Source organism: Temnothorax longispinosus, chromosome 1, assembly GCF_030848805.1.
Source record: "Temnothorax longispinosus isolate EJ_2023e chromosome 1, Tlon_JGU_v1, whole genome shotgun sequence".
NCBI lineage: Eukaryota > Metazoa > Arthropoda > Insecta > Hymenoptera > Formicidae > Temnothorax > Temnothorax longispinosus.
Genome location: NC_092358.1, coordinates 3,095,108 through 3,121,645, shown reverse-complemented (window position 1 = coordinate 3,121,645; position 26,538 = coordinate 3,095,108). Strand labels below are relative to the sequence as shown.

The following is a 26,538-nucleotide window of genomic DNA, read 5'->3' as shown; positions in this document are numbered from 1 at the left end:
AACGCGCGCGACATTTAAAGTTTGACGAAAGCAGAATAGGGCTATAATTAAGACATACACGTCCTCTAGTTGCCCCCGAAATCATGCCGTTTGTGATCGGCGAGGAACCAGCGAATTGGGGTGACACCATTACCGTAACTTGCACGGTATTGAAGGGCGATCACCCGATCCAGATCGAGTGGGCACTCAACGGCGAGCCAATTTCTCGAGATCATCCCGACATATCGATAGTTAGTACCAGCAAGCGCGTCAGTCTGCTTACGATCGATGCCGTGACAGCGCGCCACGTCGGGGAATACACCTGCACGGCTAGCAACGTTGCTGGTGGAACGAGTTATTCCGCATCACTGGCCGTGAACGGTATAAAGGTCTTTCCACGTCTTGTGTTTCGCGTAGCTTTTCTCGCCCTATCGTGCATGTGCAGAACGGTACATCACTCCCCACGATTTCCTTCAATCCCTTTCTTTCGTGCGAAAGCACGAAAAAGAATATTACCAATTTGATGCTGATCAAATCTCGTCGACAATCCTTCCCTCCTATTTCAGCGATATTAGGAACAATTCAGGCTCGTCGTGGAAAGAATTGATTCTACGAGCAGGATTGCGATGCTTCTCTCCAAACTATTAATTATTATAAATCCAATATTTAATATCTTTATTACCTTATAGATAAAATTAAATCTGTTGGTTGTGGAATTTATCTCTGACTGTTTGTTATTATAATATTATAGTTGCGCCGCACATAGGGCCTTTCGCGATCAGTGACGGACCGGCGAATTGGGGTGACATGGTTTCAGCAACGTGTTCCATTATGAAAGGCGATTTTCCCGTAAAGATCGTTTGGACGTTTAATGGCAAACCGATTAGCATGCACGATTCGGATATCACGATTACGAATATAAATAAACATATGAGTGCTCTCAGCATCGAATCCGTGGCCGCGAGACACGCGGGCGAGTACACGTGCGTAGCTACGAACAGAGCCGGCAACGTCAGCCACTCGACCATCCTCGTTGTCAACGGTACCTATACATATCTCCAGAAGCACACATGCACGTCAGCTAAACGTCGTACAGCACTTGCCTAATCCATCACTGCGATTCATAGTTCATCATAAACCCGCTCATCGCATTGTCTTAATCTCATGAATACGACCCTTGTTCCTAATCGCTCGTGATCGCTCCCGACGACTGTCTCGCGAGGACCGTAAAGACCATGAGAATCGCGAAGGGGGATTTCACCGACGGAGATTATTTTACCGTGTTTCTCACGCGCGATCCGCGATCGCAGTTGCTCCGCAGATCTTCCCGTTCACGTTCGGCGACGAGCCGGTAAACTCGGGCGAGGCGATCTCTGCGACCTGCTCCATTCTCAAGGGTGACTTCCCGATGGACATTACCTGGGCGTTCAACGGCGAGCCGATATCCGCCGAGAGTACAGATCAGTTCTCTATCACGAAGGGCAAACGCCTCAGCGTCCTGTCGATCGATGCTGTCGCGGCTAGACACGCCGGCGAGTACACTTGCACCGCGTCGAACAAAGCCGGAGCCTCCAGCCATACGGCCGCTCTAGCCGTGAACGGTAACACCGCGCGCATGTATACACGAGCATATACGCGACAACGTCTCTTCCTTCGCCGGGCGAAGACAAAACCGTCCCTCCTTTTCATTATCCCTTTCAACCTCTTCAACTCGCGCTCACAGTCTTTTCAACGTTCCCTTCACACTTCGTCGAATACGGGGAGTACGATGAGGACGCGTCTATCTGTCTCGTCTGGCCTTATCGCGCATTCGCGATAACCGCGGAGATTTTGCGCTCCGCTATTCTATTACGTTGTGTAGGCTCGAAGCAACGGCATTACAAATATTCTCTCACTGAGCTTGACTATCTTTATATCTTTCTCGAACTTTAAACTATTATTTATCGTATTATTTGTATATAAATATACTGGAAAAGCGTAAATCAATAACGAAAAACAAATATTTAAAAAATGTGAATTAGATCACGCGCGACAACGTTTTTCCATGTAATATCTTTCAATACAGGCATCTTTGAAACGGTTTTTCTCGTATACTGGTGTACATAGGTGTTCGAACTCGATGGGTTTGTCTGTGAATAGGTTTATCATACTTTGGAAAATCGTTTTCAGTCGCCCCGCAGATAGCACCGTTCTCGATCAGCGACGAGCCCGCGAATTGGGGCGAGGCGGTCTCGGCGGTCTGCACGATCGTGAAGGGAGACTTGCCGATCGAAATGTCGTGGGCATTGAATGGTGAACCTATCACCAAGGAGAATTATGGAGATATATCGATATCGAGCACCAGCAAGCGAGTCAGTGTATTGACAATCGAGGCCGCGAGCCCGAGACACGCCGGGGAATACACTTGCACAGCCTCGAATGCTGCCGGAGCGACGAGTTACTCCGCCACCTTGGCTGTGAACGGTACTGGCATTGCAATTGCATGAAGTGCCTCGCTACGATTGAGACATTGAGTTTGGAATTCTGCCTGCAAAAATAACTTAGACGAAACTGCCCTCCTACCCTCGCGTAACACGATTAACACGGCACCCCTTTAAAACTGTCCCGTCGCGTGAGGTATAATTGATAACGTACGAACACGAAGATTTAATAAAGACACGATAGCTAAGATTATTAGGGAAGCGATGGAAACGTTGAAAGCGGGGTACGTTTGCTCGACGATGCATATAATAATTATATTCCAGATTCTACGAATTTGGTTGATTAAAACAAAGGATTTATATATATTTTATATATACAGTTATTGATCACTTTCCGCGATTGTTTTCAGTCGCTCCGCAAATCGCTCCGTTTTCTATCAGTGAAGAACCGGCTAATTGGGGCGAGCAAGTCTCCGCAATGTGTAGCATTTTGAAGGGTGACCTACCGATCGAAATACGATGGAGCCTCAATGGCGAAATTATTACGCGTCTCACTCATCCAGACGTGATAATCACGAATACCGGGAAAAAGACATCCGTCCTGACCATTGAATCTGTGACTGCCCGTCATGCTGGCGAATATAGCTGCGTCGCGAGCAATCTGGTTGGATCTGTCAGCCGTTCCGCCGCTTTATCGGTCAATGGTATTTAAAAAAAAAAGCCGCATGTCAAGACGTAGTGTCATTGCCAGCACTTTATTCCCGCAAAGTATTTCGAAATCTATCCTTCCCAGCAACAAATTCAAATCGCTAAAGCTATCGGTACCAGAATCTCTCCTTGGATATCGATCCATATCTTGAAAAACCTAAGCAAACCTTCACATTTTATTCCCCTCGTATCTTACGTTTCAAATAAAAATCGCAAAAGCTGATCGTTCCTCATGTTTTTCGATTTTCAAGGCTAGGAAATCCAAGTGTGTATTCATCGGATTTCGCAGAAATATTATACATGATTTTCTCATCTTTCTCGAGCCGTTATGCTTTATCTTCTTGTTCGTATCGCAGTCTCCCCACAGATAGCACCGATCTCCTTCGGCGAGAATCCCGTTAACGCCGGAGACTTGGTGTCGGAGCAATGCGTGGTGACCAAAGGCGATTTTCCTCTGGAGATCACGTGGACCTTCGACGGCCGTTCCATACAATCTTATCATGGTGACGTGATCGTGTCCGATACCGGAAAGCGCGTCAAACAACTGACCATCGAATCGGTAGCTGCGCGACACGCCGGGGAGTATACCTGCGTTGCTTCAAACGCGGCTGGATCGGTCTCCCATTCGGCCATTTTGGACGTGAATGGTACACCTTTCGACAAGTCTATGGCCGCGATTCGCATTTCTGTATTTAGTCATCTTTTATCCGAATTTACTTCCTCTATCTGATTTATCCACCCCTCGAGGTCTCGTCCCCATTTTATATTTTTATCCCACGTCGTTATTTTTCTTTGAGTTTCTTCGCTTTTCATATTATACTCGTAGCACGACGTGTGTCTGTGTTCTCTAGAGCCCGTCACTGTCACTTTAGCCACCGAATGTTGTTATTGAACGTGAAATTTTTTTTCAATTTCCTTGGTTACACATGCCTGTTTTCTCTTTTGATTTTATTGTTAATTAGCATCGCGAAACATACAGTGTCATACAAATACAAGAACGACACGCTCGCCATAACACGGATCATAAAGCGGAAGCAAGAAGAAACGAAGAGAGGACGAAAGAAGCGAGGACGTTACGCGAAATAATACGACTTCCCGTCGTCGATTTGATAATCGCGCTACTCCGCCTGTGCTGATCTAGCCCTGCGGCTTCAAGACACACACGCTCTCTCTTTCTGTCTCTCTCCTTTTCTGATCTCTTTCTCTTTCTCTCTTCCAGTCATTCCGAAATTATTGCCATTCTCGTTCGGCGAGGAGCCGCTTAACTCGGGTCAGGTAGTAACGGTACCGTGCGCAGTGGTCGAGGGCGATCCACCCTTGCAGCTCCGTTGGACCTTAAACGGTCATGCGATCTCGCCGCATTCCGGAATCTCGATCGTGGATCTGGGCGGACGCGGCGCCATACTGAGCATAGGATCCGTCCAGGCGACCCATGCTGGAACGTACACGTGTGTCGCGGAAAACCTTGCCGGCAGACACGAGCTCTCGGCCGATCTCATTGTGAACGGTGCATACTGATCCTCAAGAATCTACTTCGATATTTCGTTGACTCCTGCAAATTCTCCTCCCCTCCCCCCCCCATCCAAGCAGCTTCCTCATCCGTCATCCTAAACTGCCGCTTCTTCCCGTAGACACTCGTTTGATCAAAATCGATTTTTTTCCCTCAGATGTCCGTCGCGCTCTTACCGATTCCTGTGCGATAAAGTTTTTAGGTTGCGATCGTTATTTTTGCGGATGCGGCCAGACACAAGAGCAGGCTGTTACGAGATTATGGGAATTATCACCGGGCTAATCGTGGCCGGTGATATCGCGTCTTAGATCTCACGCAGCGTAGATTCGCCTCGATAACCGGGACGTTTATTCTCGCCCGCGTGTCTCTCTCTTTCTCTCTCTCTCTCTCTCATTCTCTTTCTCTTTGTCTATTATTGCCTGTTGTCTCTAGTTTCTGTTCCGTTCTCTATCTCCCGGCAGTCGCTCCACATCTGCAGCCGTTCGCGTTCGACGAGGCCAACTCCGGCGATCTGATAATCGTCCATTGCGCGGTCGTGAAGGGGGACACGCCGATTTCGCTCAAGTGGTTGTTCGAGGGTCGCCATTTAGAGGTAGGCGACGGAGTGGGTATCACCGCGTTGGGGGATAGAGTCTCGGCCCTGACGATACCCGCTGTTAGGGGCGAGCACGCCGGGGAGTATGCTTGCGTCGCCGATAATCCAGCGGGCAGTGCTCGGCACAGCGCCCATCTGAAAGTGAACGGTACAGAGAAAACGAACACACGATCACAAAAGCATCCAGTAAAACAGAGAACAAAATATAAAAAAAAAAATATATATATATATATACTTATATTTTCTTTAACACAAAGCGAAACCGCGCGGCATGATGATGGTGTTTAACGGGCGTACGCGTAGTGAGAGTACCACCGTTTTGTATGCGTGTTACTATTTGAGCGGAAAGCAGTGGTACGTTTACCCTTTTATTCGGTTGTAGATTTTTATATATTATATTTATATCTATCAGTAGAGCGTCTCAATATGTTAGATTTACGACCCTTGCTGCCGCTTAACGTACGTCGTAAAAATCTCCAATCTGTCTGTCCTAACTGTTGTGATGATATTATTATTACGAGATATGTGTGTCTGGAAATCTGCATTGCTCGACGCATACTCCTCCCTTCTATCTATAGAGAGTTGTCTTCCTTGTAACGAGGTTAAACCGTTTAGCTGATTCGCATAGGCGAGAGAGTAGTTTGCGCCCACGACTTGTTTGAATCGAGGTACGAGGCGTCGATTACTACGAGATGAGCCGTACTCCCGTTCTCTCCCGGCCCAGAACTGTCTCTCATTCTCTGTCACTCCGCATCCCTTCTCTCATCTCGATAGCTCGGTTCCCGAAGTGTGTTATCTCATCAGTCGATTCAATCGAAGGGCTGCCAGTCTCGATTATTCCGCATGTAATTAGTTTAGCGCCATCGATTATTTGTCGTGCAATCTACGGGGAATAACAGCACGCCGGATACAAGTGAGAGGCAACGTTAGATTCTTGGACGGAAGAGCGTATTACAGAAAAACGAAACACGCAGACGACGACAGACGATCGTTCGCGTCGATCGACGATCGAGGGAACCGGAAATGAGGATCGTTACGGGAGCATGGATCTATCTGCCGTTCCGTTGCAGTCCTGCCACGGATCAGTCCGTTCGATTTTGGAGACCGACCGATCTATGCCGGGCAGGCCGCCCAATTGGCATGCATGGTGCCGATAGGCGACACGCCGATCGAGATCGCCTGGACCCACGAGGGCGAAGCGTTGTCGCAGTTCATGGGATTCAGCGTCGGGAAACTCGGCCCACGGACGAGTATACTACTGATCGAGCCGGTAACACCGGAGCACGGCGGACGTTACGCGTGTGTCGCTAGTAATCCCTCGGGCAGGGTGATCCACGAGGCAACCTTACGAGTCCACGGTTAGGTCCAGAGTAAAAAAACGGAGCACTGAGAATGACATGACGTTGATAATTGATAATGATGGTTGAGCGAAGTTTCGGAATGATAAAAAAAAAAAGAAACGCGGCCGCGCAGGTCCCGCGCGAGTATTTGAGTGCAGGCTTGATTGGTTGCATCTTATTCATCGTTGCTGTGACGCTGATCGTGTGTTTTTTCCCCCTGTTGGCGAAAGCTTTCTGGAATTTCAGTTGGTTGGAGCTCGCGCTCAGCCCAACTTGTACACAGAGCGTTGCTTTCGTCGCCGGTGACGACCTCCTCGCGCGTACACTCTTTCTCTCGCTGTCTTGCCACTTTCTTTTCACACTTTCTATCTCTGTTTCTTTCTCTCTCTCTCTCTTTCTCTCTTTTTCTATCTCTATCTATATTTACTTCTCACTGCTGTAATTTCCTCTTTACTATGTATCCGCCGGTCTTTCGAGCGAGCGAACGAGCAATCAATCCGAATTCCTTTGCGCTCCGAGAAACGATAGCTTTTGCCGAGCCGTTGGTCTTTCCTCGTTTATTTTTTACCGCCTCGTTATCTTGCTCTCATCGTCAGCCGCTCTTCTGCGACTTTTTTACGTTGGCTTCGATCATCCCTGCGGCAAAGTAACGCGACGCTCAGGATGTACCTTCCCTTCGCACGCGAATCTCATCGCGTTTCTACATCCTTCACGAACGCGTTCGCCGTTCCCGTAGCACAGACGATCTAAATATGCCACTTTTTTTGCGATCGCAGGATTGCGTAGGTCTCACATGCAAGTTGCATAATTATCCGTCTCGTGTACGTTCGAGTGTCGATTTATACCTCACCGTACCCCCCATTCGCGCTAAAACGCGTCCTTGTACTAAGATGACCGACCGACCATCCAACCACATCTCAGAATTCATCTCCCACGATGAATTCATCACAGCCCTATATCCACGAATGAATTCCCCCAAACACGCCCCCTCCTTGCCCCCCCCACCCTCGCCATCACCTCTCACCACACATCTTGCCTTGTTCATTTTGTAGACGCGTGTGTAGCGTAGTGTAGACACTTAATATGCATGGGTTTATACATGAACGAGCGTAATCGAGTATTATTCGTAAACGCGGTACAGCATGATGCACCGTGCTCGAGTACAAATTCGATAGCGCTTCGTGCATGCTCGTCGTTGGGCTCCTTCAGAGCTGAAGCCGTAGTCTCTCTTTCCGCATGCGTCTCCTCTCTTTTCACTTTCTATCTCTCTCTCTCTGTCTCTCTCTCTCTCTTTCTGTTCCATGCATTAGATACCCGCATAATCATTTCAGAATCCCGCATGCCGTACATTCTATTCATCGCAGTAGCAGGAGCGTGTCGCGTTTTGTTCTGCATGCGACAAAATTGCCACAATTCGAGTCGATTTTAATAGTATTACGAATATTTAATATCTAATATCGATAACTGCTAATTGGAAATTTTATTAGTTTATTTTAAACACAAACAAATACTTTTAACTTTGACGAAATTCAAAAATTTATTTTTAAATTTCTTTTTATTGTTATTATTTTAGATTTCATGGAACTCAAAGAAAGCAATCGAAGTAATTGCTCATTAGTATAATTATTATATACACTTGATTGAATAAATCTAAATATATCTAAATCTTATTGACTTATTATTTTATATTAAAGAAGTTTATTGTTATAAATAATAAGTTCCAAGATTTCTAAAAAGTGGACGACTCGAGTTTTCAAGCGACTGGCTCTTGGATACTGCATAATCCTGTGTGCGCAAAAGTGCATCGTGGCTAATCTATTTATTCTGTAATAGTACCTCCTCGTTGGATCCTGGAACCTACCGATAAGGCATTTGCTCAAGGATCCGATGCACGAGTGGAGTGCAAAGCCGACGGATTCCCCAAGCCTCAAGTCACATGGAAGAGAGCTGCTGGTAAGCAAACACTTGCCGCAGTCTGACAAATAACGAATCTTTCTACTTGCGTGTATTAAAATTAAATATATACGTCTGTTCCGTCTTACAGGGGATACGCCGGGAGATTATACCGACTTGAAATTGAGCAATCCTGATATTAGCGTGGAAGATGGCACCCTCTCTATTAACAACATACAAAAGACGAATGAAGGCTATTATCTTTGTGAGGCTGTTAACGGCATTGGATCAGGGTTATCAGCTGTCATTCTCATTTCGGTTCAAGGTATTTCACGTTTAATTATCTTGCATTTTGCCATAATTTCTACTGCGCTTTATACATTTTTTTGCAATATCTTTTCAGCTCCTCCGCAATTTGAAATTAAACTGAGGAACCAGACCGCTCGTCGTGGAGAACCAGCCGTATTGCAATGCGAGGCGCAAGGAGAGAAACCAATCGGTATTTTATGGAACATGAACAACAAGAGATTGGACACAAAGAGCGATCCTCGTTACACTATTCGCGAAGAAATCTTGGCCAACGGAGTATTGTCCGACCTGAGCATCAAACGAACCGAAAGGAGCGATTCTGCCTTGTTCACTTGCGTAGCCACGAATGCCTTCGGTAGCGATGATACTAGCATTAACATGATTGTACAAGGTTGGTTCGTATATAATTATACATAACATATTATTAATAAATCAACAAAGAATTTGAAGTCAAGATCTAATTTGTACGTTTTTTTTTAATTTAATAGAGGTGCCAGAAGTTCCTTATGGTCTCAAAGTGTTGGATAAATCAGGACGTTCGGTGCAATTATCGTGGGCTGCACCTTATGACGGAAATAGTCCGATCAAACGATACGTTATCGAGTACAAGATCAGCAAGGGTTCCTGGGAAACTGATATTGACCGGGTGCTCGTACCTGGCTCACAACAGAACGTAGCCGGAGTGTACAATCTAAGACCTGCGACCACCTACCACCTTCGAATCGTCGCTGAGAACGAAATTGGCACATCTGATCCGTCTGACACGGTCACTATTATCACCGCTGAGGAAGCACCTACTGGTCCGCCAACTTCCATCAAAGTGGACGCTCTCGATCAGCATACGCTCAAGGTAACGATTAGAACAATTGCGTTGTGATCGCTTCACGATACTTGTAGATTACACGCAATAAATGTAAATTCCATCAGGTAACATGGAAACCGCCTCCGCGCGAGGACTGGAACGGTGAGATTCTCGGCTACTACGTTGGATACAGACAGTCGTCGGACAAGCCGTACATGTTCGAGACCGTCGATTTCTCCAAGGAAGACATAAAGGAGCACCACTTGCAGATCGCGAACCTCAAGACTTACACTCAGTACGGCGTAGTCGTTCAGGCATTCAACAAGGTCGGCTCCGGACCAATGAGCGAGGAACGCAGGCAGCACACTGCAGAAGGCGTGCCCGAGCAACCGCCTCATGACACTACTTGCACTACTCTTACCTCTCAGACTATCAGAGTGTCCTGGGTGTCGCCGCCACTCAGCGCGGCCAACGGCGTTATCACCGGATACAAAGTTAGTAAAAACGCGACTCGAGAAGGAGGCATAAAACCTTTTGCAGTAGCGTCTTTAAATATTTGCTTTAGGTTATCTACGGACCGTCCGACACGTGGTACGATGAGAATACGAAGGACACCAAGATCACGTCTTCCAGCGAGACCATTTTGCACGGCCTCAAGAAATACACAAACTACAGCATGCAGGTTCTGGCTTTCACATCCGGCGGAGACGGCGTTAAGTCCGCACCGATTCACTGTCAGACCGAGCAGGATGGTAATTGAGAAACTGTTCAACGTGCAAAAGCATATTTTTTCGGATATACTATATTTTTCGTGTCTACTTTCAGCACCCGAAGCTCCCATCGCTATCAAAGCTCTAGTCATGTCTTCGGAGTCTATTCTTATCTCATGGCGTCCACCTAGCCAACCTAACGGAGTTATTTCTCAATATACCGTTTACACAAAAGCTGATAACGCAGAAGAGCCGACCAGCCAGAAAGTACCACCGAACCAATTAACTCATGAAGCATCTGGATTAGATAAGCAACTCAGATATGAATTCTGGGTGACCGCTAGCACGAATATCGGCGAAGGTGAAGCTTCCAAAATAGTGGCCTTGGCACCAAGTGTTCGAGGTAATTTCTTATTTCTTAGTTCACTCAAAATTCGTATTTTCTTCGTTACGATAAATTAGATCCGTGAACCGGTTCATGGTTTCTTATAAATCAAAAAGTGTTTCCAAGTTTTATATTTAATGCGTTCTTACAGTACCGGCCAAGATTGCATCGTTTGACGACAAGTTCACGGCAACATACAAAGAAGACGTCAAGTTGCCTTGTCTCACTGTCGGCGTACCCGCACCGGAAGTAACATGGAAGGTACGAGGCGCTACTCTTCAGCCGAGCGACCGACTGAGACAATTACCCGAGGGATCGCTATTCATCAAGGAAGTCGACCGCGCGGATGCTGGGGAATACTCTTGTTACGTGGAAAACTCCTTTGGACACGACACCGTGACCCATCAGCTGGTTGTACACGGTACATAAATATTCCGGCATATGGAGATTTCATTTACTGACTTCAGTTATCGATTACATTAAAATTAACGTTATATTTTCGCAGCTCCTCCGCACTCGCCGCAGGTCACTCTTACCGCCACCACCACCAACTCTTTAACGATGAAGTTACGCCCTCATCCCACCGACAATGCACCGATTCATGGCTACACGATTCATTACAAACCCGAGTTTGGCGATTGGGAAACCGTTCAGATCAGCTCCACGGCACAGAAATATACTCTCGAGAATCTGTGGTGCGGCTCCCGATATCAGATCTACGTCACAGCTTACAACGGGTAACTTTATCAGAACTTTTGTCAGATTTGTAAAGCGACTTTTGCAACAAGAAATTTTGTACACGTGAGAGTCTTTTGCAGAATTGGAATCGGCGATCCTTCAGACATCCTGAACACGCGCACAAAGGGCTCCAAACCGATCATCCCCGAAGCGGCGAGATTCATCGAGGTATCCACGAACAGCATCACTCTGCACTTGAGCGCCTGGTCGGATGGTGGCTGCCCCATGTTGTACTTCGTTGTCGAACATAAAAAGAAGTAAGATGAAAAAGATAATAACACGGCGAACGTTCAGTCCGATATCGAGGTCGATAGTTAAAGGCGCCTGTTTCGCATTCTTCAGGCTGCAGCAGGAATGGAACCAGGTTTCGAACAACGTCAAGCCGGGCGGTAATTTTGTAGTATTAGATTTGGATCCCGCTAGCTGGTACCATTTGCGCGTCACAGCTCACAACAATGCCGGTTTCGCCGTGGCTGAGTACGAATTCGCGACTTTGACGGTGACTGGCGGTGAGTATGGGTGGTCATTTGACGCACGGCGGCGACTCGTAGCCGGTGCCAATGGTGACTGGATTGAACGGTCGCCGAAACGTTTTCTGTTCCAGGCACCATTGCACCGGCCCGCGAGCTACCGGATGTGAACGGTGGTGGCAACGACGAAGACCCGATGAAAATTTTCATGGCTAACTTAAATCTGGTCGTACCTGTGGTAGCAGCCATACTCGTCATAATCGTTGCCGTCATCGTGATCTGCGTTCTCAGGGGGAAGGGTCATGGTAGCGATAAAGGTAATCGTTATCTACTCTTTTTCTTCAAACAGGCACGATCGCACCTCCCGTACGTAATGGTAACGAAAACTCCGCGGATGTGAGACGGTACTTCCCATGGTTACCTAGCTGGCTCGACGTTAACGTGGTGGTGCCGGTCGGCGCGACGGTTGTTGTCATAATAGTAGGAATAGTTGTCATTTGCGTGGCGCTCTCGAGACGAACTCGAGGCCCGGAACAAACACGGCTGCGAGGTATCTCTTCAGCCGACGAGAAATATTACGAGGGACAATGTATACAAATTTTTTTTAATTACTTTTACTTGTAAGTCATAAAGACGGTGAAAGTTTGTCAGGAAATCAAACTGCGATGAAAACCTCGAAATCTTAATTAACTAATCAAGAAAAAGAAAATCACAAATATGCTGGTCGTAGATATTATCTCTATTTTGTAATACTATCATAATTTCTTGACGATCGATTCACGCGTCGGCCACCCTAGTCTTGAAATCCTCCAAATATTTCATAATTTTCCTCCTATGTTTTCCTTTTATTTCACAAGCGTGGGTGATGGCATATATAATGAATATAATGCATCAAGAATAAGATCAGAAAAATATTGAAATGTACGTGCATCCACACGTTGTTAGATCGACCGTCCTTCTTTCAGACGACGTAGTCTATCAGCAAACCGGAGTTGGCGGCGCTACCCTGGACAAACGCAGATCCGATCTTCGCGACGAACTGGGATACATCGCACCACCGAATCGCAAGCTTCCACCCGTACCCGGGTCGAACTACAACACCTGCGATCGTATCAAGCGAGGTACAGTTATAAGTAAGCCACAACTGCCAACACTTACCTTTTAGACAAGTTTCGACTACTTGTTTATAGTTGTTGTCGCATCGGCACGATAGTTCCTTCTTTCATCTTTTCTCAAGGGATACACATCGAGATATTCGCACATACAACGTTAGGCTCCCGATCAGTGTCGGACAGATCCCCAGGCCAGACAGAACCCATACACACAATCATTGCCAGTTTCTTCTTTCGTTCGCCACGCTTCGAAATGTTTTTATATACGTTATCGAGTTTGTATGTCCCTCCAGCGGAGATATAACGTTCATTCCTACTTGTTTGCGCTTACCACGCCGTTGGTGCCTAACGAGTGTCGATTGTATCGACTTACGTATTAATTATTATCTTAAAAAAAAAAGAGAATAAAGAGCACCTTCTCCTTAGAGAAACCTCTAAAGAGAACAGAACAGGGCTATTGGCAGAAACAAATCTTGATAGGCGCCAGCGTGTCGTACGACCTTTGTAGTATGTGTTTGATAGGTGGAACTGGCTCGTTAAGGAGTCACTCGACGTGGGATCCAAGGCGACACATGTATGAGGAATTGAGTCACTACGCGCCCAACAGGAGATGCCCACCGCCACCACGTATGGGCAGCGCGGACGGTCTTTCGCACAGAGGTTGGTAATAGCAATTTTGGTTAACGGGGCATCCGGTATTTGCCCGATCGCCCTACGAGATTGATAATCGCAGGCGGCAGCCGGCGATGTTGCTGGCTCATCCCAGCCCGGTCTTCGTAAGTCTCCCTCCCGTTTCGTGAAACTTCGCATCACGTTAACGGCACGTCTCGTTTCTCGATGTTTGCACGTTTCCGCATGCCTGCGTTCATAGCACGCCGACAAATAACACAAATCACATAGGAAAGAACTACATTTATTTGCTCATTGTCTTTCCTAAGACAAAAGTTTCTATGCCCGTTATCGTCATATCGATTTTTAAGATTTTCAGGATAGATAAGAGGAATTTTGAATATTTTAGATCAAATGGATAAGTGAAATTAAAATGACTAATTAATTGAAGAATATAACAGTATTTCACATGTAACAAAGATTATGTGATTAATCGATAAGATGATCGGGCGTCAATGAACTCGAGTTTACTTAAATACATATGTTTAATAATGCATGATCAATTATTGAAGACTTAATGATTTAACATAGAATGAGAATCGAGGAAAGAAGAAACGTTAAAGTGAGTAAAAGAAATCTTTGCTCGTTTAAATTTGGATAGAAGGAGCATGTAAAATCAATAAGGGGAAGGTTTGTTTATAAATAATTTTTTTCGATTCCATTCTTGATCAAGCTGAACTTAGAAATTGTCGGAAATAAACTTTACACGCGGGAAACAATCTTTATGGCAATCTTTATGGCAATCTTTATCGTTCAACAATGTCTCGTAGATTTACCGCCCGTAGCGGCAGAGTCTACCCTGGTTGATTGTCCATTTGCAGGTATGGAGGATGAGATTTGCCCATACGCTACCTTCCATCTATTGGGATTCCGCGAGGAAATGGACCCGAGCAAAGCTATGCAATTCCAGACTTTCCCTCATCCAGGAAATGGCCACTCTGGCACTATGGGACCACCAGTGGGACATCCCACTAACGCTTCTGCTCATAGCCGCTCTGGATCTCAGTCTATGGTATTTTCTAATACCTCTTTTGTGTATTTAAGCAATTTATTCTCACGTTATTGTGTTAAAATTTTTGAGGCTACAATTAATTATAAGGGAAAAATACCATTTTACGGTCAGAATAATATTATGTGAATTTTATATACATTTTTTGCCTCAGCAAACCACGCGCCGTTACTTACGGTCTTGAAACGTAGTCTCAAACTAAAGCTAGAATAGTACTATCTACATAATTAAATTAATAATCAATTTAATAATACTAATACCTTAGAATACAGGAAATACACATATAGAATGTTTGAGAATACTTGTAAAAAACAAATTATTTTGCAAGCTATATTCAGCAACTATCAAAAACCGTTGAAATCGCGATTGATTTTTCCCACAGCCCCGTCAAAACGGCCGCTACTCTCGAGTACCATCCCAAGGAGGCGGCAGCGGCACGCACAATGTTTTCTCACCTGAATACGACGATCCGGCTAACTGCGCTCCCGAGGAAGACCAGTACGGGTCACAATACGGACAGTACGGCGCACCTTACGATCACTACGGATCTCGCGGATCGGTCGGACGTCGCAGCGTAGGCTCGGCTCGCAACATTCCCCTCTCTGGCTCGCCGGAACCGCCCCCACCGCCGCCGAGAAACCATCAGGATCAGAATAACTCCAGCTTCAACGACAGCAAGGAGAGCAACGAGATCAGCGAGGCCGAATGCGATCGTGATCAGCTTGTCAACCGCAACTACGGCGGTCAGTAGAAAGATTCGCGATAACTCGGAGAACGAGCACGGGGGAGACCATGAAGCTGAGACTCGACCCGGTCCGACCGGGAAAGTCGCAAGACTCTTTCCCGTTCGAATCCTGATGCCGGTCCAGCGACATGCTCCCTCTCGGAGGAACGATCTCGCTCTGATTCAGCCCTTACTTACTGATGCTCGTTTCATATGCATTAAGCATTATTAGGCGTACGGCGGCTCATTATGCGGACGTATCGCATGGCGGGCGAGTTGCGAATGAAGAAGACTCGCCGCGGACTATGTGTTTTTCTTTCTTTTTTTTTTTGGTCTTTTTTAATCCTAATAGTTTATATAGTTTCCACAAATTGCATGTTACGTGTTGTCGTAGTAGTTTAATCGTTGTGTCAATCGTGCCGTGTGTTTTTCTATTTCAGTGAATGCTCGCGGCAAGGACGGCATGACCACCGAGGAGATGCGTAAACTCATAGAGAGGTCAGTAGAGCGCGAGTGAGCTTGGTTAACGGTGAACGGTTTTAATTACACCGTTCCTGCCGCTGTGTCTCGAGCGATTTTACTTTCGCGCGAGAGCTGTAATTACCGGTCTCATTATACCGCGGCATTTTCTGAATCGAGCGATGTTTTCATGATCGCTCACCGCGGCATCAGCCGCAATCCGATTCGCCTCCACGACCAATTTTCTTTAATGAATCACGCTGTCGATCGATCCTTTCGATTCGCATCCTCGCTACATACCATCATTCGAATACTTGACTATTTGTGCGCGATTGAATTGTCGAATTGACAACGATCGAGTGCACGGTGGTTCACTAGCGACCTTCGAAGAGCCTCGAATGTTTTAACTATTCAACTATTTAACGAACGTCTGATCTTTTCTTGTTTCATGACTAATTACGCAGGAAGCCGTAAGTTCGTTAAACATAATCAAAGTCAGGGTGTACAAACGTTAAAGACATGTGAAGAGCTTTTGAGATGCGTCATACCATTTTCCACTGATTTTCATCATCCCATTGAAGTTCAGCCCGATTTGTTTTGCGGCGAGCAGAGTAGACCTTTCAAAGAACCTTTCAAAACGTTGCTTTCAGACATGACAAAGTCCCCAGTCTCTATGGAGAACGCTTACTAATACAACATATGTTCGCACGTAGCTTTGATGAATAATGCCATGTGTAACGTGTAGCTGTGTAACTAATTTGACGTTAGAATGTGTGATAAAGATAAGGCGCTGATCGTATTTCCACTGCAGCTAATTGCTACTAATGCTACTGTCACCGCTATTTAACCCGCTATTCGGGCTGCTTACGCCATTAACGACTGACATGTTTACGATCGTCATTTTTATATTTTATTTATTCATAGCATTATCATTGCCGTCATCGCTGTTAGTTAATTGTTGTTATATAGCGCATGTTTTCATATCCAATTCGCGTACAGAGATCTCTTCCTCGTATAACAATTAGGCTAAACAAACGCTTTTGTCTTTCTAACGTTAAAAATAAATACGAAATTTGCTGTACGAGGAGAGATCTGTAAGCGAGTGGGATTTATTGCGTGGTAAGATGATCTGTCGGTGTCGGATATCAAAAACGTAAATTCCTGTTGCAGAAACGAAGCTCCCGGCCGGCAAACCGGCAGCCCCCACGGCGGTCACGGGGGACTCCTCACACCCTACGATACTGTGGCAGTGTAACCTGTAAATCGTCATCTTCCGTGGTCTTCCGCTTCTCTCGATAGCCAACGGCCGTGAGGAAAGCAGCCGAGAGACGCGGAAATGAAGCGCACGCCAACTCTTCCCCCGGTGCTGTCGTCGGTCCAATTTGCAACGATTTACGATAGAAATTAGAGACGTCGTCGCGAGTAGATAGATTCGATTATCGTGTAAGGTGTACGCGTATTGATTATCATCTCGAGAACGTTATCATCTCGATTACGGACGAGGCTCAGCAGCCCGCCTCGCGAAATGGGACCGCCTCCTTCGCCCTCGCGACCATATCACGCGAATTTTCCTCTTTCTCACACTCTTTACGGCCTTCCACTTTTTCCTTGTACTTCCTCGGGTACGTTCGTTTGCATTTGATCCTGGGGGAAGGCCAACTCATCGAAACTGCCTTGTTTTTGATAAACTTTTTCGAAACCGATTCAGTCGATTACGCACATTCGGGAAGGCCAGACTCAAGACTGTCTGTACTACTGCCCTTATCGCGAAGGAGGCACGATTCGTGAGGTCAGCCACGATGCTTCGTTCGTAACTCTTTTACGAGTCCTGGAACTCCTCGCGCGCACGTTCGATTACATTTGAAATTTTTTTTATACCAATATTGACGATTACCGATCGGAGAAAATGATTTGTGTTTTGATACGTGTCTTCCTCGATGATGCGCGTTCGAACGCGATGTGATTTGTGAAGATACTTGACGACACGAACTTATCAATCCACCATCTATCTTTACACATGACAAAATATTTCGGAGAGACTGAAGGGAATTTGAATTCTCTCGCGCTATCGTTGAACGTGCACGTGGGATTCGAGGCTCGTGAGACTGCCGCGAGAGACTGTCCTGTAGGAAGGCGAACACAGCCGGAAGTCTCGTGTTCGCGGACGCTCAGCTGCGGCAGAGACGCGGCCCGCGATGGTGCTCTCGGCGACGGTGGATTTAACGGGGGTTTTCTGATATATATCCGGGATATAATCCTAGGTTACATTCGTCGCAGGAGTTGCGTAATGGGGGAAAAAAATGGAAAAAAACGTATAAACAACATAATATGCGTATACATGAGATTAGTTGGTCGCTTTTTAAGTCATGGTTGTGCCACACTGCCGCTCCCTGCGGGCGTACGATATATAGATACATACGTACACATATACTATATACATATACTGTACGATTTATAATTTCGTAAACGAAGGTTGTGTCCCCACCCCCGCCCCCACCCCCTTACCCGCCACCCCTTGACGATCGGTGATCTTGAGTCTCGACGTCGCGGAGAGCAAAGTTTATAGGGTACGTCGTCGCTTTTTCGTCTTTCGTCGTCGTCCTAGCGATCCGTTTAGACGATCGATTCGAGACATTCCCATCGCTCGCTCGAAAGGGGAGTAGTCCCGTACACGAAAAAACACCGATCGACTGTCCGTAGGAAGAACAATGCGGCAAGCCATCGAGGGAACGCTTCGATATAACACGGCAGGCCAGCCACATAATACTATACAATACATCATCGCCACGCGCGCTGGCGCGTGCACGCAATATACGCCACACTACACTTGCTGTCGTCCTATATGATATAAATATTTAGTCCGCTGTAAACACCTAATTATCCCCCTCGTGCTAATCTTCTACGATCGATTGCGACGTACCGTACGTAAGATTCACTGACATCGCGACGATGATCGTTACAAGTGTAAGCGATTCGAGTAATAAAAAGAAGCTGGTTTAACGTAGATAGCTCTTAAGTCGGACGGATGGTCGCGAGAAGGCGTCGTTGGATCCTCGCGACGAGGCGAGAGGTCGGGATCTGGTTAACGGAACGTATCGGAGACGCGAACCGAAAATGGTCTTGTCTGTCCGCGATCGGACAATTGATCTTTTACTAGTTTGACGAACGAACGAACGAACGAAGCGGATGCTTCCCGAGCTTCTTCGCGGATGCACCAGCCCGACGTCGCGCGACGCCGCGGTCACGACGCCGCGTCTCATAGTTCGTTTTTATCACGATACTATTTCTAGATATATACATACAAATACAAATATAAATATATATTATATATACACTAACTATATATACATACGTTGTAAGTAGCTATTTCTAGGTGTCGCATTTGTTTGCCGAGGCGATGCGCGAGCCGGCTCCCAGTTGGGCGACCGGGCCAAGAAGTACCCTCGAGAAACAGCAATCACGCGGATTGCAATTGTATTCTCGTGTATTTAACTCTGGATCATGTTGCACGAGTTATTGTTCCTTGTTAGTGTTAACCATTAACTCGATTCATCTAATTTATCAGATTTACTCATCGAAAGCAAACATTTTGAAAGTTATTTGATATTGATGTTCTATTTATATATATGCTATTACATCTCAAAGTTAACTTCATTCGAGCCGCAATTAGCACGGCCTAAATTGCTACTGCCATTCTTTCTTGTTACGTATCCACGTGAATGGGATTAAAACTGAAAAGACGCACATACACAGACTGAGAGAGAATTTCCGAAAAGTTCGAATAGAATTTAAAGGGTACTTCATCCGCTCGGGTCGCTTCTGCCCTCGCAGAGGAATTCCTACCCTCTGCCGCTCGAAACTGGCCGCGGCTCGACGCGCCAACGCACTTTTACTCATCGATGTGATTTTAAAAGGCTGCGCAAAAAGCCTCGTGTCTCGTGTATATGTTACGATCGCGCTCTTACCGTAATTAACGTAGCCGTATCTCGTCCCAAGTCACCCTTTACGACTTACCAGTATCACGTTCTACTCACGTAACTCGCCCTCCCCTCGCGAAACTTTGTCGCTTCGAATCGCTTCCGAATCTAACCAGAGCTAATATACGGCACAGGCCGATAATGATGATAACGATATTAATGCATTCGTAAATATAGTAATATGATCACGTCCGCGCGCTACCTTGGTCGCGGTTTATCCTTTTGTCTTAAGCGAAGTGGACGTCCGCGACGTCGCACAGGTGATAAACGTTTTATGTTGTGAGCGGCCCGGGGTGACCGGCAATAAGGGCTGTGAATGAGGCATTTAACAGACAATCAGTTAAATCGGATTTCGGCTAAACATTAAATGTTTTTCGCAGCTGAAACGATGTCGATAACGAGTAATAACGATACAAAGACTGAGAATTTTTACGTCCACGTTTGCTTACCGCTTTTCATCCACCTTTCGCTCGCGGTTGCTTTGCCCCTCACAGTAGCATCCTGGTAAGATTGATAATATTCGCCGCTCGTGCCCCTTCTTGCTGGACACCCCCCGAGCCCATCGTTCGCTCGTCGCGCTTCTCCGTGATCGACGTTATACTGCGGTAGTAATTCTTTGCAAGACTCGACGTTACTTTTTTGAGAGACGCCGCGAAGCGTGTCGCTCGCTTGTGTATGCTTGATTGATAATATGCGTTGAAAGCATTTGGCTGTTCTTTTCGTACGACGGCGAACGCGGTTCTTCGAGAGCTCGTGTTCCTTCCCCCTTCCCGCCTTCCTCATCGTCGCCTGTCAAACTCGAAGCGTTTCCTTCGTGTTCTTTTTGACGATCCTTGCGTACGTGCGGAAGAATCGCGGGAACGCGATATCTCGTTTGACAATGGAAAAATAAAGGTGAAAGGAAAAAAAAATCCGCGCGCAACGTCATCCGCGCTCGAGGAGACTCGAGGATCCGCTCGCAATGTACCGTTTCCTCTCAACGCCACTACTTTATGTTTTTGTACCAAAGTTGTAGCGTCTAACTTTGCGTTAAATAAAGAAACCTTAAAACGATCGCCGACTCGTGTTTTTTTCTTCAATCTTTTATCAATTATGTGTACAGAAACGTAAACGTTTTATATCAAGAAACACTTTTATTATATACAAGTAATATAAGCTTTTGTTTTAATGAAAAACTGTTACGGTTAATTAATTACTTTATTTAAGAATAAGTTTAAGTTTAAAGAATAAAGTTTATTTCCAGTTTATAATTATAAAAAAAAAATATAATAATTTTATATCACAATTTTTCTTTTTCAAATTTTATGCCTGAATAAAATTGTTGACGTGATAGGGTAGAAAAAAAATAAATCAACATTTTTCGCGATAATTCAAGTTTTTTATTTTAATATAATTATATAATCTCATTTTCCTAGTATCAAAATATTTTCGTATCAAAACTTGATTTCATACAAGTATTTATCTCTCTTTTTGAGATCTCACATTTAAAAATATTGTAATATTAATATCCTTCATTAGCATAAAGAATTATATTAAAAAAGATAGAAAATAAGTAAGTAATATTTGCGTTGCTAAATTGTGCTAAATAATTCATACATTAAAATTAAAGTAATTTGTATTGGCAATCGTAATAAAAGGCGAGCATACATCAGTATTTATTTTCTACTCGAAGTACGGAAAATTATAATCGCCAAGTTAAAAACAGCGCTTAATGACGCCGCCGCGTCACTCTTGTCGCGTGAAGTTGACCGCGCGGCGGGAGACGACGCGCCCTCCGCCGTCTTGATTACGTTCCCCTATCCTTTCCAGAACGCGGCGACGGACGGACACAGGACGAATTGGCTCCGGCACAAAGTGGCATCGGCGGCGTCGCGCGAGTCATTTAATTGGTAAGAATAGCACATATTAATCTTGTATTCATTATTTAATGCAATATGTAACGCGTAGTATAGATTCAGCGCTCGGGTATTGACGATTCTTTAAAATTCGCATTTCGCCGTACTTGTTCGGCCGAAAATGCATCGCACGGGCAATCGCGAAAGTAATTGTATTTTCGAATATCGTGATATCGCGGATATCTATATTAAGAATACTAGTACGCCTATTCGCTAGAATACAAGATGACAATCGTGCTAAAAGGCGAGCGTATAGTATTTGCTATCTCAAGGTACGGAAAATGCATAACCGCGAAATTGTAACGGGACGCGTAATGACGTCGCGTCGATCTTGTCGCGTGAAGTTGACCGCGCGCGGCGGGAGACGACGCGCCCTCCGCCATCTTGATTACGTTCCCCTCTCCTTTCCAGACGCGGCGACGGGCAGACACGGGACGGATCGGCTCCGGCACAAGTGGCATCGGCGGCGTCGCGCGACTCATTTAATTGGTAAGAATAGCATATATTAACCTCGTATTCATTATTTAATGCCATATGTAACGCGTAGTATAGATTCAGTGCTCGGGTATTGACGATTCTTTAAAATTCGTGTTTCACCGTACTTGTTCGGCTGAAAATGCATCGCACGGGCAATCGCGAAAGTAATTGTATTTTCGAATATCGCGATATCGCGGATATCTATTAAGAATATTAGTACGCCTGTTCGCTAGAATACAAAATGACAATCATACTAAAAGGCGAGCGTACAGTATTTGCTACTCAAGGTACGGAAAATTGCATAACCGCCAACTTGAGAAAGGAACGCGCAGTGATGCCGCGTCGATCTTGTCGCGTGAAGTTGACCGCGCGGGAAACGAAGGAACGAAGCGCCCGCGCCTTCGCCATCTTGATTACGTTCTCCTCTCGTTTTCAGAACGCGGCGGACACGGGACGGGACGGATCGACTCCGGAGCGAGTGGCGCGTCGCAACTTATTTAACTGGTAAGTTTAACATGTATTCACTTCGCATTTAATTTATTTAGCGGTATCTATCGGGTAATATAGATTCAGCGCTCGGGGGATTGATATTTTGTAAAAAATACGTATTTCACAGTACATGTTCGGTCAAAGATACATCGCACGGGCAATCACGAAAGTACGACTGTATATTTTCGGATGTCGCGAATTTCTATCAAGAATACAAAATGACAATCGTACTAAAAGGCAAGCCGGGCAAGCGTATACGTATGTGCTACTTGAAAGTACGAAAAATACATAACCGCGAAATTGAGAGCGGGTCGTGTAGTGCCGTCGCGTTTATCTTGACGCGTAAAGTTGACCGCGCGGGAGATGACGCCGACGCCGACGCCAACGCGCCCTCGCCGTCTTGATTACGTTCTCCTCTCGTTTTCAGAACGCGGCGGACACGGGACGGGACGGATCGACTCCGGAGCGAGTGGCGCGTCGCAACTTATTTAATTGGTAAGTATAACATGTATTCACTTCGCATTTAATTTATTTAACGGTATCTATCGCGTAATACAGATTCAGCTCTCGGGGATTGATAATTTGTAAAAAATACGTATTTCACAGTTACATGTTCGGTCAAAGATACATCGCACGAGCAATCATATTTAATAATAAATAAATGAATATTTAATTGAATAATAAATAAAAAATTCAATGCGCGTAAAAATTATTTAATCGAATCGTTTATTTATGTTTCAGAAAATAACGACGTGGAAAGTTGCATCGTCGCATCGAGGGAATCCAACCTGACAGCCAGAGAGAACAACCTGAGAGGAAGTCGGAGGCCTGGGAGAGGCATCGGGCATCAGCGGAACAACTTTGCGGTAAATATCATTTTTTGTGTGTAAAAATAATTTTTGTTCCTGTTTATTCTTTAGTCGTTTTATTTTACTGTAATTTAGAAATAATAGAAGAAAAAACTAATTTAAAATTTTATATTAATATTTATTCTTGTGATTTTTTCGGAAAATAGATAATTATTTAAATTATTATCTAATTGAATAATGAATGAAAAGTTTGATGTGCATAAGAACTATGTTTTGAAAGAAACACTGTTTTAATATGAATTTTATATTTGTATGTTACAGAATCAACGTAGCTACGATGCAGTTACAACTCCGCTGCTGCGAAACAGGTTCGGTGAGTGATAAAATTCTTTATTGAGGTGACAGATGCAACTTATTAAATACATGCATATATATTTATTTATTTAAAATAATGTCAATATTTGAAGTGTACTAATTTAATATTGCATTCCTTGGAACACCGTACAATTATCTCACTAAATAAAGGTCATTACTATCCTTATAGTAAAACGCTAACACATTTATATTTTATACGAAAATATGAAAGTACACATGCGCTTATTCTCATGAATATGTATTTAAAGGATCGAGAAACAGATTGTTTCTCTTACGAAGAAATGAAATAAATTATATAAAATTAAATATATCACAAAAATTTAATTATTATTATTCTATGGCCCCATTGAGTCTTTATTCAGTTGTTCCCTCAAACCTTATCAACGCTACTTTGTCGACGGCGCGCTTTACCGGCCCAACGTCGGCGACGTTATCCCGGCGCGATAGTTCGACGTCGTCGGCAGTGACGATTGTTTACACCATGGCGTCTGGCGGTGGTACGTGTCTACTTATTTTCTATTTCCGCGTAACCATGGGCCGGTCCGGTCATCGGTCTCGGCCAGGCCCTGCGTTCGAATTCACGCTTTAATAATAACGGTCGTTCACTGTTTGATTCTTTTTTGATTTGATGACAGAAAACGCGACCGAGGAACGGACGGAAGCGTCAACGCCGGCTCAACCCGTCGCCAATGCCGTATCCGAGACAACCCATGTAAGTGAGCACATAACCTACAGACCGTTGCAATTGCTGGTTCGCACAATCGGTGATATTTCATTGAAGTCGTCGCTAAGCGTATCTGTCGCGACCAACAAACGCGATACGTTCGAAACTCTACGCGTTTACGGTGCAAAAGTTAGGTTAGGGACTGGCTAGCGCGGTTGCACAGAGCGTCCTTATTGTCAGGGTGCGTTCAGCCGATACTCCGCTAGCCTAGCAATCGTGAGCAGTCGCTCGTTTTCGCTCGTTTCCTCTCCTTTTAATCCATTGGGTCAAAAGAGAGGAAACGAGCGAAAACGAGCGACTGCTCACGATTGCTAGGCTAGCGGAGTATCGGCTGAACGCACCCATATCACCTGATGTTCGCTTTCGCCAGCTGATAACAATCCTTGCGCTGAAACAATAACACTCTTGCAAAGCATTGTAGAGCATGCGTTTCTAATTTAAGAATCATATGTACAGTTTGTAAAGTATATATACACAGACAATACTGTAGGTCTTTAGTTATAAGGATTAGGTGCTTTTGGGACTATTGTTGGCCCAGTATTACTTATACTAATATTATTATACTATAGTATTATTTATACTAATGTATAAACTCTGTATTCCTTTTGGTTGCAGAAAGTAATAGGGATGGATAAGGATGGCGATCTCTCCGGCATACCAGCAAAGAAACCTCGTGTCGAAGTACAATCTCTTCCAACCAGACAATATTTAGACCAGACAGTAGTGCCGATATTGCTGCAAGCTTTGTCCTGTCTGGCCAAAGAAAGGCCTGCCGACCCCATAAATTTCCTCGCCGGTTATTTATTGAGAAATAAGAATCAGTACGACAGTGGTGGCTCGCCGCCGACTAGTCAATGAATGCTTCCACGTCTGCGCATCCATTTTATGGAACATTTCGTAAGAAATCTGTTTCTGGATCCTTTAAATGTTTAAATACATATTTATGATAAACACGTGTACTTTTGTATTTTCGTATATAAAATAAAAATGTGTTAGCTTTTTACTGTAGGGACAGTAGTGACCTTTTAGTGAGATAATGTGGTGTTCTAAAAAATGCAATATTAAATTAGTTCACTTTAAATATTGACATTATTTTAAATATTGACATTATAATATTATCGTTTTCTCTGATAGAGCAAATGTTAAAAATATCTTAATTATGATGATTGTTTTCAAATTGAAATTGTTTTCTAAAATCTGTTAGAATGTGTTAATTTTTCTATGCAAACGTTTAAATAAAAAAAAAATGAAATAAAGTAATATGTAGTAACAGCTTAACAAGTAATAACAACTTTTCTAAGAGTGCAGTATCGCAAAAATTTCTAAAATGCCCAAGGAAGAATATTGATTTCTTTTGTTCAATTCTTTGAAAATTCGTGACACAAGAGTGTACGAGATAAAGGACAGAGAAAAGGATCGCTACCATTGGTCCAATAAATCGTAATGAACCCTCTGCGCTCGCGTCGATTTTAATTGGAACGGCGATTTAATTGGAGGCAATTAAATGTAATCGCGCAATGAATCGGGGTTAAATTTATCTCGCGCTCCAATAACATCGATAATTTACGTCAGACGTGCAACGCTCGCGAGCTGTGCTATTGCAAGGAGAAAGCGGGAAGGAAAAGAGAACCGCCTCGAGGGCGTTACGTTTTATTATTCTTCGCGTCTTATTTCGTCCTCTCGTTGCGATTTTCGTCCCGACGAAAACTCGTCGGTCGGTCTCATCGTCTGGGTAATTGGACTCCCTTCGGGGTCGTCGGCGAGGCACGAGGAAAAGAAAATCCATATAGCGACATCCGATTGTACCGCTCGGGCTTTAAATGACGACGCGAGAAGATATCGGGGTAATTTCGTGGCCGACAATTCGCACGGCGACATCATCGGACCTGGTCCAATTAACGGCAAAGGATCCTCTTGCCCGAGTTCCCCTCGTATATCCTCTCGTGGAATCCTCGATCCT

The 26,538-nt window shown here is 44.8% G+C and overlaps 2 protein-coding genes across 24 annotated transcripts in view; both read left to right on the top strand.

Moving 5' to 3' along the window:
- Positions 1 to 20,863, top strand: part of Dscam1 (Down syndrome cell adhesion molecule 1) — a 69,001-nt gene extending 48,138 nt beyond the window's left edge. For 12 of the 21 annotated variants that reach the window (XM_071774753.1, XM_071773983.1, XM_071769280.1 and 9 more), the window contains 18 exons: positions 8,386 to 8,505; positions 8,597 to 8,770; positions 8,849 to 9,145; positions 9,243 to 9,604; positions 9,682 to 10,050; positions 10,122 to 10,308; positions 10,382 to 10,669; positions 10,803 to 11,072; positions 11,157 to 11,388; positions 11,470 to 11,646; positions 11,732 to 11,898; positions 12,209 to 12,448; positions 12,825 to 12,980; positions 13,494 to 13,631; positions 14,462 to 14,652; positions 15,032 to 15,392; positions 15,814 to 15,871; positions 17,003 to 20,863. In XM_071774753.1, coding sequence (XP_071630854.1) covers positions 8,386 to 8,505; positions 8,597 to 8,770; positions 8,849 to 9,145; positions 9,243 to 9,604; positions 9,682 to 10,050; positions 10,122 to 10,308; positions 10,382 to 10,669; positions 10,803 to 11,072; positions 11,157 to 11,388; positions 11,470 to 11,646; positions 11,732 to 11,898; positions 12,209 to 12,448; positions 12,825 to 12,980; positions 13,494 to 13,631; positions 14,462 to 14,652; positions 15,032 to 15,392; positions 15,814 to 15,871; positions 17,003 to 17,087 — 3,872 coding nt within the window. In that variant the 3' untranslated portion in view covers positions 17,088 to 20,863. Of the gene's footprint in view, positions 1 to 69; positions 361 to 730; positions 1,022 to 1,289; positions 1,581 to 2,148; positions 2,443 to 2,809; positions 3,104 to 4,326; positions 4,615 to 8,385; positions 8,506 to 8,596; positions 8,771 to 8,848; positions 9,146 to 9,242; positions 9,605 to 9,681; positions 10,051 to 10,121; positions 10,309 to 10,381; positions 10,670 to 10,802; positions 11,073 to 11,156; positions 11,389 to 11,469; positions 11,647 to 11,731; positions 11,899 to 11,993; positions 12,177 to 12,208; positions 12,449 to 12,824; positions 12,981 to 13,493; positions 13,632 to 14,461; positions 14,653 to 15,031; positions 15,393 to 15,813; positions 15,872 to 17,002 lie in introns of all 21 variants that reach the window. The other 9 variants (XM_071773299.1, XM_071778518.1, XM_071779214.1 and 6 more) reach the window with 7 other exon arrangements.
- Positions 20,864 to 21,619: 756 nt separating this feature from the next.
- Positions 21,620 to 25,586, top strand: LOC139810682 (protein dpy-30 homolog). Of its 3 annotated transcripts, XM_071774442.1 has the most exons (9): positions 21,620 to 21,698; positions 22,116 to 22,193; positions 22,618 to 22,685; positions 23,098 to 23,165; positions 23,412 to 23,536; positions 23,801 to 23,852; positions 24,204 to 24,351; positions 24,490 to 24,566; positions 25,194 to 25,586. In XM_071774442.1, exons 6-9 carry the CDS (start codon positions 23,817 to 23,819, stop codon positions 25,434 to 25,436), a joined length of 504 nt encoding a protein of 167 aa, XP_071630543.1. In that variant the 5' UTR covers positions 21,620 to 21,698; positions 22,116 to 22,193; positions 22,618 to 22,685; positions 23,098 to 23,165; positions 23,412 to 23,536; positions 23,801 to 23,816; the 3' UTR covers positions 25,437 to 25,586. The 3 variants fall into 3 exon arrangements, with proteins under 3 accessions (XP_071630543.1, XP_071630561.1, XP_071630553.1); XM_071774460.1 differs by lacking the exons at positions 21,620 to 21,698; positions 22,116 to 22,193; positions 22,618 to 22,685 and having other exon boundaries at positions 23,100 to 23,165; positions 24,217 to 24,351; XM_071774452.1 differs by lacking the exons at positions 21,620 to 21,698; positions 22,116 to 22,193; positions 22,618 to 22,685; ... (1 more) ...; positions 23,412 to 23,536; positions 23,801 to 23,852 and having other exon boundaries at positions 23,861 to 24,351.
- The last annotated feature ends 952 nt before the right edge of the window (positions 25,587 to 26,538 follow it).

Coding starts and splice junctions, on each gene's coding strand:
- LOC139810682 (XM_071774442.1), top strand. CDS start 23,817: ATGCAGTTACAACTCCGCTGCTGCGAAACAGGTTCG. Junction 24,352..24,489: donor CACCATGGCGTCTGGCGGTG/GTACGTGTCTAC, acceptor ATTTGATGACAG/AAAACGCGACCGAGGAACGG. Junction 24,567..25,193: donor CCGTATCCGAGACAACCCAT/GTAAGTGAGCAC, acceptor TTTTGGTTGCAG/AAAGTAATAGGGATGGATAA.